The sequence below is a fragment of the Triticum dicoccoides genome, chromosome 1A (genome assembly GCF_002162155.2).
Source record: "Triticum dicoccoides isolate Atlit2015 ecotype Zavitan chromosome 1A, WEW_v2.0, whole genome shotgun sequence".
NCBI lineage: Eukaryota > Viridiplantae > Streptophyta > Magnoliopsida > Poales > Poaceae > Triticum > Triticum dicoccoides.
In genome coordinates, this window is record NC_041380.1 from 194,134,783 (window position 1) to 194,147,261 (window position 12,479).

General features: G+C 45.6%; 1 protein-coding gene across 4 annotated transcripts in view; it reads right to left on the reverse strand.

Moving 5' to 3' along the window:
• LOC119266441 (pentatricopeptide repeat-containing protein MRL1, chloroplastic-like) overlaps positions 1-10,626 on the reverse strand; it is a 19,298-nt gene extending 8,672 nt beyond the window's left edge. Inside the window, exons 1-7 of one of the 4 annotated variants that reach the window (XM_037547781.1) lie at positions 10,244-10,623; positions 6,996-7,308; positions 6,627-6,878; positions 6,314-6,536; positions 6,118-6,181; positions 5,900-6,044; positions 5,703-5,818 (exon numbers count right to left, since the gene is read on the reverse strand). In XM_037547781.1, coding sequence (XP_037403678.1) covers positions 5,703-5,818; positions 5,900-6,044; positions 6,118-6,181; positions 6,314-6,536; positions 6,627-6,878; positions 6,996-7,308; positions 10,244-10,561 — 1,431 coding nt within the window. In that variant the 5' untranslated portion in view covers positions 10,562-10,623. Of the gene's footprint in view, positions 1-5,702; positions 5,819-5,899; positions 6,045-6,117; positions 6,182-6,313; positions 6,537-6,626; positions 7,309-10,243 lie in introns of all 4 variants that reach the window. The other 3 variants (XR_005132027.1, XM_037547780.1, XM_037547782.1) reach the window with 3 other exon arrangements.
• Between the last annotated feature and the right edge of the window lie 1,853 nt (positions 10,627-12,479).

Consider the following 12,479-nt stretch of genomic DNA (forward strand, 5'->3'; position numbering starts at 1 on the left):
ACACACACAGCTCATCAGCTCCGACGTCCATCATTGGTGCAACAACCCACCCCCCTAATGACTCAGACAAGCCACCACCAGCAACCTCCAACACCGCAACAACAGATAGTTGAAGGAGAAGGAGCGGACGAGGAGATGCTGGCAAACTCCAAGAAGAAGGCATCTGAAGCCCCTGGAACTTCCAGCCCGAAGCAACACCAGAACATGCAAACTCTATGGATAGTCCGGAACCTCCCCGGAACTTCGGGCCTGCCATGGAACTTCCGGCCTCGATGACCCCAAGGCGTGCCAACTCTCTGGATAGCCCGGAACTTCCGGCCTACCTATGCGCAGTGAGTAGGACCACGGCCCATGTACCCCTTCCGCCAACCTAGACTATAAATACTCGTCTTGTACGTCTGTTTTAGGGTTAGCAAAGCATAGATGAAGAACTAGAGAGAACTTTGCTCATATCTACCCCTCTCCTTTGGAGATCAAGGCCTCCCTTGGAGAAGAATCCCTAGTGGATCATCAAGACCTCCTCTTGTGGAGAAGAATCTCCATCGTAGGATTGTCAAACCCTCATCTCGTCTTGGATTTGAGATGAACCATACTCTTGTTCCAAATTCCCTTTGTTGGTTTGTACTCTTGTAGATCTTGTGTGATTGTTGATCTAGTGGATGTGTGATTTGGACTTGTCTTTGAGTGTTTCCTCGTGTGATTTGTGTGCTCCTATTGAATCCCCCTCCAAGTTGTGAAAGATTAGGCCATCTAGGGTCCCTACCCTACATCATACCCCCTATGTATCTCCTTCTCTGCATCCAAAATACGACTGGACTCTGCCCCCATCGCTGCTCTTCTTCAAGCTTCATGCAACGGTAAAGCTCATGACTTCTATGTTGCCCAGCTAAATGAGCTAGCCTTCCATTTCCACGCCGTCCTGGCCGAGTTTCTCCTCCAATAGGAAGAAATACACCACCGAAACTTCTACTCCTTCCAGCCAATCCCCACCACCGCCGAGCCGAGCCAACCACTCAACAGCCACACTCCTCCCAAACGCTATCTCAGCTATTGCAGATCCCTCATGATCTAGGAGGAGGATTTATCCAACACATCACTTGACTTGCTACACGACCAGTGTTGGCACTGCCCCGTTCATCCTGTCGGCGGCCCCATTTGTCCGACATTTGGGGTCGGTTGATGGTGTTCCACCGCCTCTTGGATTGACAGCTGTGACCGCCGCCTCCTCCCGCGTGAGTGGTTCAGGTCGTCAAGGTCCTGACGGCAACGTACATCCTCGCTACATTCCGCAGCACCACCATGATAGGGACCACCGTGAGAATGGGTTTCACACTGGCGGTAGAGTTCACAACGGTCATGACTAGGCCTCCGGCAACGGGGACATGCTGTGGGACCTCACCCGGTCTTCGAGCCGACCGGATGGCAATTTTGGTGGGCACAGTCAACGCCCATCTCCGTCGCTGCCTCTCACGTCACACTCCCCTCTACCCGGGACCCCGCCTCTAACGCCCATGTTCAGGCACATGAAGCTGATGCGGCCAACCGTCTAGTTGTCACTGACACTAGCTTTCAGCAGGCAGTTGTGACTAGGCGCAGCGAGTTGCACACAAACCTCGACGTGGCTATCGTGCCTCTCCTGGAGGAATCCTCCACCATGCGAGAATGGATGTGTCAGGTGGCTGCTTTCATGGAGCGCACACCAGCTTTAGTCGCCGGGCTCGGCCTCTTCACACCAGTCACACATGGCGAGCTCACCGATGTCCGCAAAACTTGCACCCTCTCTGGTCTCGGCTGATGCTGACTCTTAGTGGGCCCCCAGCTTCCGCCTCTGTTGTTGGGCCGGACCTGCGCTTGGGCCTGCTGCCGCACCACCAGCCTCTCTTGGAGCCCATGGGCCATTTGGAGATGCTCAGATAGCCCATCTGGAATGAAGCCCCGGGTAGGTGAAAGGAAAGTAGGAAATTTTAGGGCATATCGACGGATCCCTACTCCAACACTTTTAGGCCTCCAATGCAGACCTCTACTTTGGGTCAGATGCGTCTGGACGTCCGCTCCAAGGCCGTCTCCAAATCGAGGGGCAGAGTAGGGACTCTGACAGCCTGGACCCACCCATTTTGACCGCGGACAACCGCATCGCCACCCAATGGGATTTCCCTCCAGCCGCCTCGCCTTCCCAAAGATGTTCCCCACCAGCCCCTTCCCCTCTACTTTGATCCGATGCTGATCACCTCCCCTAGCCACCTAATGCACTTTGGATCAAAATCAACAATGGCGTGGAGCAACCATCGCGATGTCTATATCATCAGGTGTCCGTCATGCCGCCGCCAAGAGCAAGCCACCGCTACCAAGGGAGAGAAGGCCACTGCAGCCCAAGCCAAGCAGGAGGAGGCGCTCGCCGCTCCACACCAAGCAGAGGTGCACTCCGCCAATCACGGCGCCCATGCAAAGGAGGAGGTGCTCGTTGCCCGTCACTTTGCCAGAGCCAAGTACGAGAAGTGCAAGGCCTGTGATGCTCACGATCGAGCGGAGCAGCAGTAGGCAATCACTAGGAAGAACCAACACGACACATGTTTTATGCTAGAGAGGAAGCCTCGCCCCATCCGCACCAGCCGTACCAGCAGCCGCATTCGAGGATGTCCTCTTCGATGTGTCCAAGGTAGGTATCCTCCAGGGCTCCGGCCATGGTGATCATTGATTGGTTCTAGTCTATCTATTTGTCTGCCAAATGTAATGTTGAACATCTAATTTATATTGAAGATGTTGCACTTTGGGGCAATTTTGAGTGCTAGCGTGGATGGTCGGCGCCCGCCTAGCTGTCTACCCTTATTGTTCTACAAAAATAAACTGTCTACCCTTACATCCCAAAAAGCCTGCCTTGCGCATGCGCTGAGGTGGACCGCTCCCCTTTCGGGACGCGCACGAGGGCACCAATTTCTATCTCTCTCAACCCCTCTTTTCCTAGAGTGGGGCACACACATTGTGGCTTTTTTCTTAACGTTTTCTCCTTGTGCATTGAAAGTTCTTTCCAAATTTGAAATTGGATGAGTTTTATTAAGTAGGTAAGCCCCCCAAATTCAAAAGTTAATGATTTCTGAATTTTGGAAGTTCAAAAATTCTGAAAATTCATTTTTTTCAGAAGTTCAAATTTGAAATTTCTGAAAGTTTAAAATCCCGAAAGTTGAGTCCAGATTTTTCTGAACGGAAAATCTAAGGGCAGCATCAAGTTCAATTTTACTTATGCATCCTTGTCTTCCCATGTTGCGGCATCCCATTGGCATTTTTTCCTAATAGAGAGCAAAGGCATGCATGCATTAATCTCCCACCTAACACTTACATCATTGCATTAATTGCTAAGTTCCAATTTTCAAGATCATTTATCTCACAAACTGTTAATCTGGTTAGCCTTCTTCACCAGTGAGTTCGTCTCGACGAGGCCATCAAAACAAGATCCCATGTTGTTGTTAAGCTTCATGCACTAGCCAACGCAACCAAAAGTCTGAACTGATGGGAAGGGCTAGTGCAATCCACATATACTGTAACACCCCCTCTCACGTGTGACAGGGAAGGCAAGTCAACACATGCAACCGGAAGAGAGCGACAGCGCGCGAAACTCATGTATGACTTAAGAGGCCTCTTCATGGACACAAAGGGGGGCTACCAGCAATTTTTAATAAATTGCGAAAGCCAGGACTTGAACTCAAGACCTTAGCTCTGATACCATGTTAAGCTTCATGCACTAGCCAACGCAACCAAAAGTCTGAACTGATGGAAAGGGCTAGTGCAATCCACATATACTGTAACAGTTGTCATGTTTCGGTGGAAAAAATTAGTCGGCACTAGTTCTCAGGGTATGTCAACATAGTTGGCATGTTAGCAGTGAACAGTTGTCACGATAATTATGTACATTTACCAGGCAATAGTTGTGTGTGTTTTTATACAATGCAACGTTTACGCATAGCAAGAGAGTTAGTTTTCAGGTGTTACCAACAAAAGAGGGCGGCATCAACCCACACAAGTACCATGAAGCAATATCTATACAGGTGTGTATTGAAGTTTTACTAACCTGGCAAGTACTCGCAACTAAGTGGCAATAACCTGGCAAGTACCTAAGTGACAAGAATCTGGCAAGTACTAACGAAAAAAAGTTGTCAAAACATGCTGACATGGGAGGATCATCAATCGGCTTAATGGTTTAAGAGATAACTTTTCTGAAAGGTTAAACATGCATTTTCTGGAAGTTACCAGAACAAGAAAGTTGCAATATACAGAAAGTGCCAAATGTAGAAAGTTGCTAAAACGGGAAAAATTTGTGTCTGAAACCGACCACACTTCTTCTGGTGGGCGGTTGACCGACAACCCCCTTTACAGAAAATCAGGCCAGCTAAATTGGCCAATTTATCCTCCGGAATTGATGTGAAGGATGTAGGACTTGTGAAAATTAACCCGAAGCCAACAGATCGACCAAAGCTTTCCAGAAGGCATTTGAGACATAGAAGTTGAACAGAACATGTTTGCATCACAAAACAATAGGGAAGTCCTCACCGAAATGCAGAAGATCGAGGTACAAAGCCTTGCTGGTAATTGCTTGCAGAAGATCAGCAGCACACGAAGACAAGGGGAGAAAGAGGTCCCCCCTTACCTAAAGCCATGCTGGCAAAATTTCTTGCTGGCAACACCATTAAGAAGCACAGCAAAAGTGCAAGAGCTGAGGAGAGAGTTGATCCATCCAATCCTCAAAGCCATAGTTGTTAAGCATGGAGATGATCGTGTAGTGTTCCACCGTGTCAAAAGATTTTTCAAAGTCGAGCTTAAAAACGACAATGTTGTTGACGTGTACATGTGGATTGCCTAGCCTTTCCATCAGTTCGGACTGTTGTGTTGGCTAGTGCATGAAGCTTAACATGGTATCAGAGCTAAGGTCTTGAGTTCAAGTCCTGGCTTTCGCAATTTATCTAAAAATTGCTGCTGCCCCCCTTTGTGTCCACGTATAGGCCTCTTGAGCCATACCTCTTGAATCTATCCACGTGTTGACTTCCCGCGTCACACGTGAGAGGGGGTGTTAATGTGTATATGTGGATTGCCTAGCCCTTTCTATCAGTTCAGACTTTTGGTTGCGTTGGCTAGTGCATGAAGCTTAACAAATGTATGTCTTAGACTGATGACACTTGTGAAGGAATTCGAAGCTCCGCGCGAGGCAGTCTTTGATCATGCAACATTTAATGAAACCAGAGAGAGAATGACTTTCTAAAGGCAATTGGAACAAATTTTAGTGATAAGCTTAATACAAGAATTCAGGAGGGAGATAGGGAGATAAACACCGCGACCCTCAGAGTTGGAATTTTTTGGAACAAGGGTGATGAAGGAATCATCAATACTTTGCAGGTTGACCGACCCATCAAAGAAGTCTTGGACTAGTTTATTAAAGTCATTTTTTATAATATCCCAATATTTTTTGGTGAAGAGACCGTTACAACCATCAACTGGATTGCTAGCAAACCGCACAATAAGTTTCCTCAAACGAGAAAGACAGAGAGAGCCTCAAGATCATCAATCTGCTGAACAATGGTGCTAAGATCAAAATAATAGTAATCCCCATGAGGTTGGAAAAGGTAGAGCAAATGATGGCCGCCTTCCCCTCATGGTCACAAACAGGAGCTGGCACTGTTAATAAGGGTGAGAATTTGATTGTCTTATGTGCTTACCTCAAACATCGCATCAACTTTTCCACACTTTGCACAAGTTGATATCAATGTGGTGTAAAGTTTACAATCGGGTTTTAGCCCAGCCTCCTTTAGGAGCACCATAACTTGGAGGGCCCCTGTAAAGGTAAAACCATTTGGTCATACTCAATTCTCATCTTCTACTCGAGCACATCTGACAAGAAAAGCTGATGAGTTACCTTCAAAATCTTTTGAATTAGCACAAACCGATAAAAGCATATTGAAGGTGCTCATTTTCGGATTTTCAATCAATCGGCAGAAGCGAACAGCTTCCATAACAGCCCTTTGTTTTTTACATGCACTCAAAAAGCTGGCATGGTGGATCTAAGAAACAGATGTAAATGAGAAATTTGAAGAGTACATTACAAAAGCTAAACCGTAACAGGTAATTAATCACCTTCTTCGTATCAAGCAATCCCTTCTGCTCCATGCTTTCCAACAAATCCACACAGTCCTTCAACCTGACAATACCAAATTGATGTGTCAACTGAAAAACTGATATGTGGAAAGATTACATTTGAATGGATATAACATACAGTAACTTAAGGCCTGCTCTGGGACAATATGTTAAAATCATCTACCAAATATTATACCTTCCATCTGTTAAAGAACTCTTGTATCGCCTCATGTAATCTGATGTATCCACTGTGCCGTTTATTCCAGCTGTTGCCGCTGGAATGAATTTATCTAGATTCTCTTTGTTCAGTATATCAGAAATACTCCAGCCAATAGTTTTTGCATCATCATGGTCTTTCACTGCTTTCTGTTGTTTGCTGGCAGGACCCTCCCTTAAGCATGCAAATAGAGCTAATTTCCCTGAATATAGAGTATGCTCATAAGGAAAGGGAAGAAATCACGGATATCAGCAGAAGTGCCAAGAAGAGTGCTTAAATTCCAAAGTTAAACCTGGTGTCAGATGAGAGCCCCCTACATATGAATCAGCAAACTCAATTGCTTTTCTTGGTCTGAACAAATTTCCAATACTGGCTTGCGGAACAAAATTGAGAGGGCATTCCACTGTTCTTTTGAAGGATGAAAGAGATGTCAAATCAATATTTTCATCATCATTACTCTGATGGCATCGAAGTAAATGAGCATTGTTGCTGTTTGTTTGGCTGTCACCAAGACCATTGCCATTTTGAGCATCTTTCTGTAGTTCTGAAAGGGATAAAAATTGGTATGAGAGCCCACCTTGCCAGCCAATTCTGTTAGAGACATACTTGCTTTTATGTTGTCCTGGTGGACCGGAATAAGACGTTGCAAGAACATCCATAACTTTTTTTGTAGAATTTCTTTTTTCTGCTGAAGTTGAGCAACCAACTTCTTCTTGCCGAGATACATCAACTAATGTGTGTAACATTGCCCCTGGATTAGTTACAGAAACCGCCTGTGTTGTCTTATTTACAGGATATATGCACGAAATACTAGCCCGGCACTCCAATTCATTAATAATCATTCCTTCAGAAATAGATAGCTCTGAAAAGCTATTTTCATGAGTTGCACAACATGCATCATTACTATCATGTACGGATTGGGTTGTTGTTCCGAGGGCCTTGTTTACATTGCTTTTGACCTGTGTATGTAAAACCTGACAAATATTGAAGATGACTGCAAGTTAGAAAACAACTACCAGACACAGTGAATCACATTTCATTCGTCAAATTAAGACTAACAACAACAACAACAACAACAACAACAAGATCTCGAAACCTAGTTATGGTTCTGGCACGTGGATAGCTAACTTTTACGCACCACTGTCCATGGCTAGTTCTTTGGTGATATTCCAGTCCTTTAGATCACTCTTTATGGACTCCTCCCATGTCAAGTTTGGTCTACCCTGACCTCTCTTGACATTATCATCACGCTTTAGCCGTCCGCTATGCACTGGAGCTTCTGGAGGCCTATGCTGAATATGCCCAAACCATCTCAGACGATGTTGGAAGCTTCTCTTCAATCGGTGCTACCCCAACTCTATCCTGTATATCATCATTCCGGACCCAATCCTTTCTTGTGTGGCCACACATCCATCTCAACATGCGCATCTCCGCTACACCTAACTGTTGAACATGTCGCCTTTTAGTCGGCCAACACTCAGTGTCATACAACATGGCGGGTTGAATAGCCCAGAAGCTTGGCACCACTTCATCCACCCGGCTTTCATTTGATGGCTCACATCTTTATCGATATCACCATACTTCTGCAGCATTGACCCCAAATATCGAAAGGTATCCTCCTGAGGTACCACCTGCCCATCAAGGTTAACCTCCTCCTCGTGCCTAGTAGTACTGAAACCGCACCTCATGCACTCAGTTTTAGTTCTACTAAGCCTAAAACTTTTCCATTCCAAGGTTTGTCTCCATAGCTCTAACTTTCTATTAACCCCCCGTCCGACTATCATCGACTAGCACCACATCATCCCCAAAGAGCATACACCATGGGATATCTCCTTGTATATCCCTTGTGAGGCATCCATCACCAAAGCAAAAAAGATAAGGGCTCAAAGCTGACCTCATTCAATCAATGAACACAATTTCATTTTATTTGTGAGAAATAGCAAGCAATGCTAATTTTCAAGGATACATCTATGGTAGACGTATCAGTAACATAGAAGAGAAATGCCAAGATGGCTACATCGTCATTTTGCAAGCAACACGATGACCACACCACGGCCCAAAACTCCTCATGCTGATTACTCGCTATCCGACAACGCTGAATGATGGATAATGCAAGTGATTAGGCTTTCAGTAATTTTATAAGCCTATGCCGATTCGAGAAGCGTGATGAGGATAGTCTTGCCAATTGTAAATCTTACCAATGACTCTAATATCCCTAAGCTTAACTAACGGACTCTCGTTATGGAAGGGCTTAATGGGAGTAAAAGACACTTCTATACAACTGGGCTCGTTTAGTGTGGAGAATAGTGAATAATTGAGATTTGGGGAGGATAAACGTATCGGGGACATGCAGTTTTCAGATATGTATCCAAAGCTATTCCGCACAGTTGCCTCTGTCATTGGAGTGCCTAATCCGCTGATTGATTTCCGTCAGGCTCTCATTCGCCAAAATTTAATAAACTGAAATGAGATCGTACTGAGAGTTCTAGGGATGCAACTAACTCTGGAACAGGACCCTTTAGGTGGGATCTTCTTCAGACAGACAAGGGTGTTTTCTGTATACTTCATATATGCGGCACTAATGGATATGTGGTCAGGTTCCGATGAAAACGGAAATCAAAGTATTCATCTGGTTTCTTTGCAGACAAGTAGTCCTTATGAAGGACAAATTGGTTAAGCGCAAATGACAAGGGGGCACTCATTGTAGTTTTTATTACAAATAGAAAAGTATACAACATTTTTTACTTGATCGCAGTTTGGCACAAATTGCACGGCATGCTGTGTAGTGAGCCTTTAATATCACACCACATTGTAGTAGTATTTCTAATATATTTGGCTCTTGGTTACAGGGGGGTGACAAATCTCTAGGAACACTAATTGTGGCCGGGGGTTACAATGGTGTTTTGGTCTATTTGGCTATGCAGAATTGATTTTATTTTTGACAAAAAGAAAGTTCAATGTTGTATGCAGGTGCTACTCTCGTGTACCAGTTGGCTACAGTCATGGGCGTTGTTATAGAAGGTGCAACATAAGGAGCTGATGTGGCTTCACGTCAAGCAGCTCACATAGATTACCAGGGAGTTTATGTCCCGGTTCGGATGGCATGCGACTGATAGGCTCCTTAGTCTTTAGAGTTGTCTTGATTTACATGTTTCTACCAACTGTAGTTGGGATGTTTCATTGTCTTGGTTTTACCGTTTCTGGCGAGGCCATTGTTTGGTAAATTTATAATAAACATGTAATAATTGGGCTGTATGCATATCGGATGTAGAGGTCGGGGTAATAAAGCTTCCATTATCTCCAAAAATATCCCTAAGTCTTCAATCAAGGGATAGCAACTGGTCTAATGCCTTAACCTCAGAATTACCAATATCTATAGAAAAAGGAATCAGCACTGGCAATTTTGGATCCAGCCTTTGGACTTAAGACATTACCGATAGCATTGACATCACCAACACTTGTCCCCAATAAACTTTCCTGTCTTCGAGGAGTAAACATCGGAAAACTAAAATTTCTCGAATTGCACTTAGATGGCCCAGAACTGGCATCTTTCTAATATGGATGTAATTGGTTTTAAAGTCAAGAAAATTCTATTTATTCTGTTAAAAAATACGACCACTTGTGTACTGTACAGAAAACACACTTATATTAGAAAAAATGGGTACAATCTTTTCTCTTTCTTGTATGATCGTGTCTTTGTACAAAAATTTACATGCACTTTGATGCTCTAGTCTCTGAAAATGCTTTGGAGAATTAGCAAATCCGTCTTATTTAATGTGCATGCGCGATAATCTAAGTTACGGTGCATATGCATATATACTAAAGAGGAGCCTGAGTTCAATTCAAATCATTCTTCAAAGAGCAGAACTAAGGTAAGAGGGATAAAACTAGTATCAAGAAGAAGCACACCTCCGGAGATTCCCTATGCATTGCGCCGCGCCACCTGAGCCAAACCAGCTGTAAGGCGGCGAGGAGAGCGGCCGCGGCGACCACCGAGCCGCCTAACACGTCCAGCGCAGTGGAGGACGAGCCGCTGAGAGAGCATGCCACCGGGCGGCGGGCACGGTACCCCAGCTCCAGCCTCCGTTGAGGCGGAGGCCGCAGCAGGAGCCCTCCCCCGCCGGCGCGGCCGTGCCGGCGGGCGGAAGGGTAAAGAGAGAGGAAGCAAGGGGGGGAAGTGAGTAGGGTGAGAGCTTGAGGCGTAGAGGCGGAGGCGGAGACCTCCATGGGGAACGGGGAAGGAGCAGAGGAGAATGGCGGGGTTTAGGATCGAGGATGATGATGAGATGATGAGTTTTATCCGGAGTTTGCGAGGCGCTCCGCGTCTGTGGTGCGGAGGAAGTCTTTCAAATTAGTCCAAGGCGACCCATTTTTCTTTTTAACAACGACATTCTTTGTTGAATTTGTTGGTTTATTAATAGCCTCCATGAGTGTGAAGGCCCCACTCAGATTAGCCACAATGAAGAGTAACATACACTAGTACATACACATATTCCTAGAATATGTTACTATCTTCATAGTGGATAGTAACATAGGTGTGGTGTCATGCAAAGCTCCATTTATTAGGTTATAGACTCATACTGCATTGGGACATGTGATGTTACAGTAACTAGCTAAGTTACTAGATTACCCCTCTCTTCATTAACTCATTGTCACACAGACAAATTTGCTGAGTTGGACTTGAAGTTATTGCTGAAGTTACTCCCATTGTGGCTAGTCTCAGTATCCGCCATTCATAAAATATATTTACTATCGTTATAAAGGCTACTCAAGGTAATTAGAGCTGACGATAAAAGCCTCAATTTCACCTCTTTGTAATTAATAGGAGAATAATAATGAACTCTTGACGAGGCTGCATCCACCATAGTGAACACTGGCTTTGTAATTAATAGGAGAATAATAAATAACTCTTGGCGAGGCCGCGTCCACCTTAGTGAGGACTGGCGTGTAATACGAAGTGTTGGAAATATTAGCACTTTTCCGATTAGACTAATCCACGAGTAAACAGTAAGCATGGCATAAAGGGTATACATCTCATAGCGATACCTAAATATACTAGCACATACAGAACATAGAAGCGAACCATCTATGAGCAGCACATATACGGCTAGCATAAGTACGAGTAAACGAGGGATGGACAGATCATACCCTTCGGTTGACCAGGCCAACGCGGTGGCGGCGGCGGCAGCCTCGGCGTCGTCCATGGCCTTCTTCTTGGTGGCGGCGTCATCGACCATGGTGTCGATGCAGGAGAAATAGTGGAAGCAGAGGCGAATAGAGCTGGGGACGGATCGGGAGCAGTTGCGCCGAGACGCTCCCCAAAAATATTATTGCCGTTCTCCCGGGCAGGATCTCGAACGACAGGGTTTCGGAGGCACCTACTCTCTCGACCAACCGTGCACGCGCTCGTCGGGATGGGATCGCGGGAAGCAACATAGTGAGAGGAACAGTAGATGACGGCTAGGGTTGTGCGAGAGGCAGTGAGTGAACTGAGTTAGGGTTCACTCCACTGGCCAGCGTCTTCTTATATAGGCCGTCGGGTAGATGGGCCCGGGCTCAGGCCCACGACCGAGTTTGCGAACAACCCACGGTTCAACGTCTCGGACAATGGTACTTTCGTAAGCGACTCGTTAATTAATCTGAGATTAATTAACCATTTCTGACCGGCAAAAATATGCTTCGGCTCGGCTCATTTCCACAACTCGCAGCGCGCGCGTCGTGACGAGGCGGGGCGAGGCGGGCGACGAAGGAGGAGGAGCGTGCATGTACAACTCCTATTCCCAAGCTCCTAATAGCAAGTGATGGAGCGGCCCTTTATAAAGAAGTCTCACTCTTCTTACTGTAGCAGTATGGTACTAAACTTCCCACACTTCCCACCACTTGACATACACATGCATGGGCTTTAGAGATTAACCAGGGATTATTGTCTTATATGGGACTAAGACCATCCATAATCCAACAATCCCCCACCAGATCTCGGGGCACATAAGTTTGTCAATTGTTCCAAACAATCTTTGATATATCAGAATTTTCAGTGAAGACTGTTAAGTTGAACTTCCATCTAGAGCAATGGGATTAGACTTATTCAAAACTGGACAATGGACTATGTCTTGAATTGTCAGTTTGGCGTATAGAATGTTCGCCC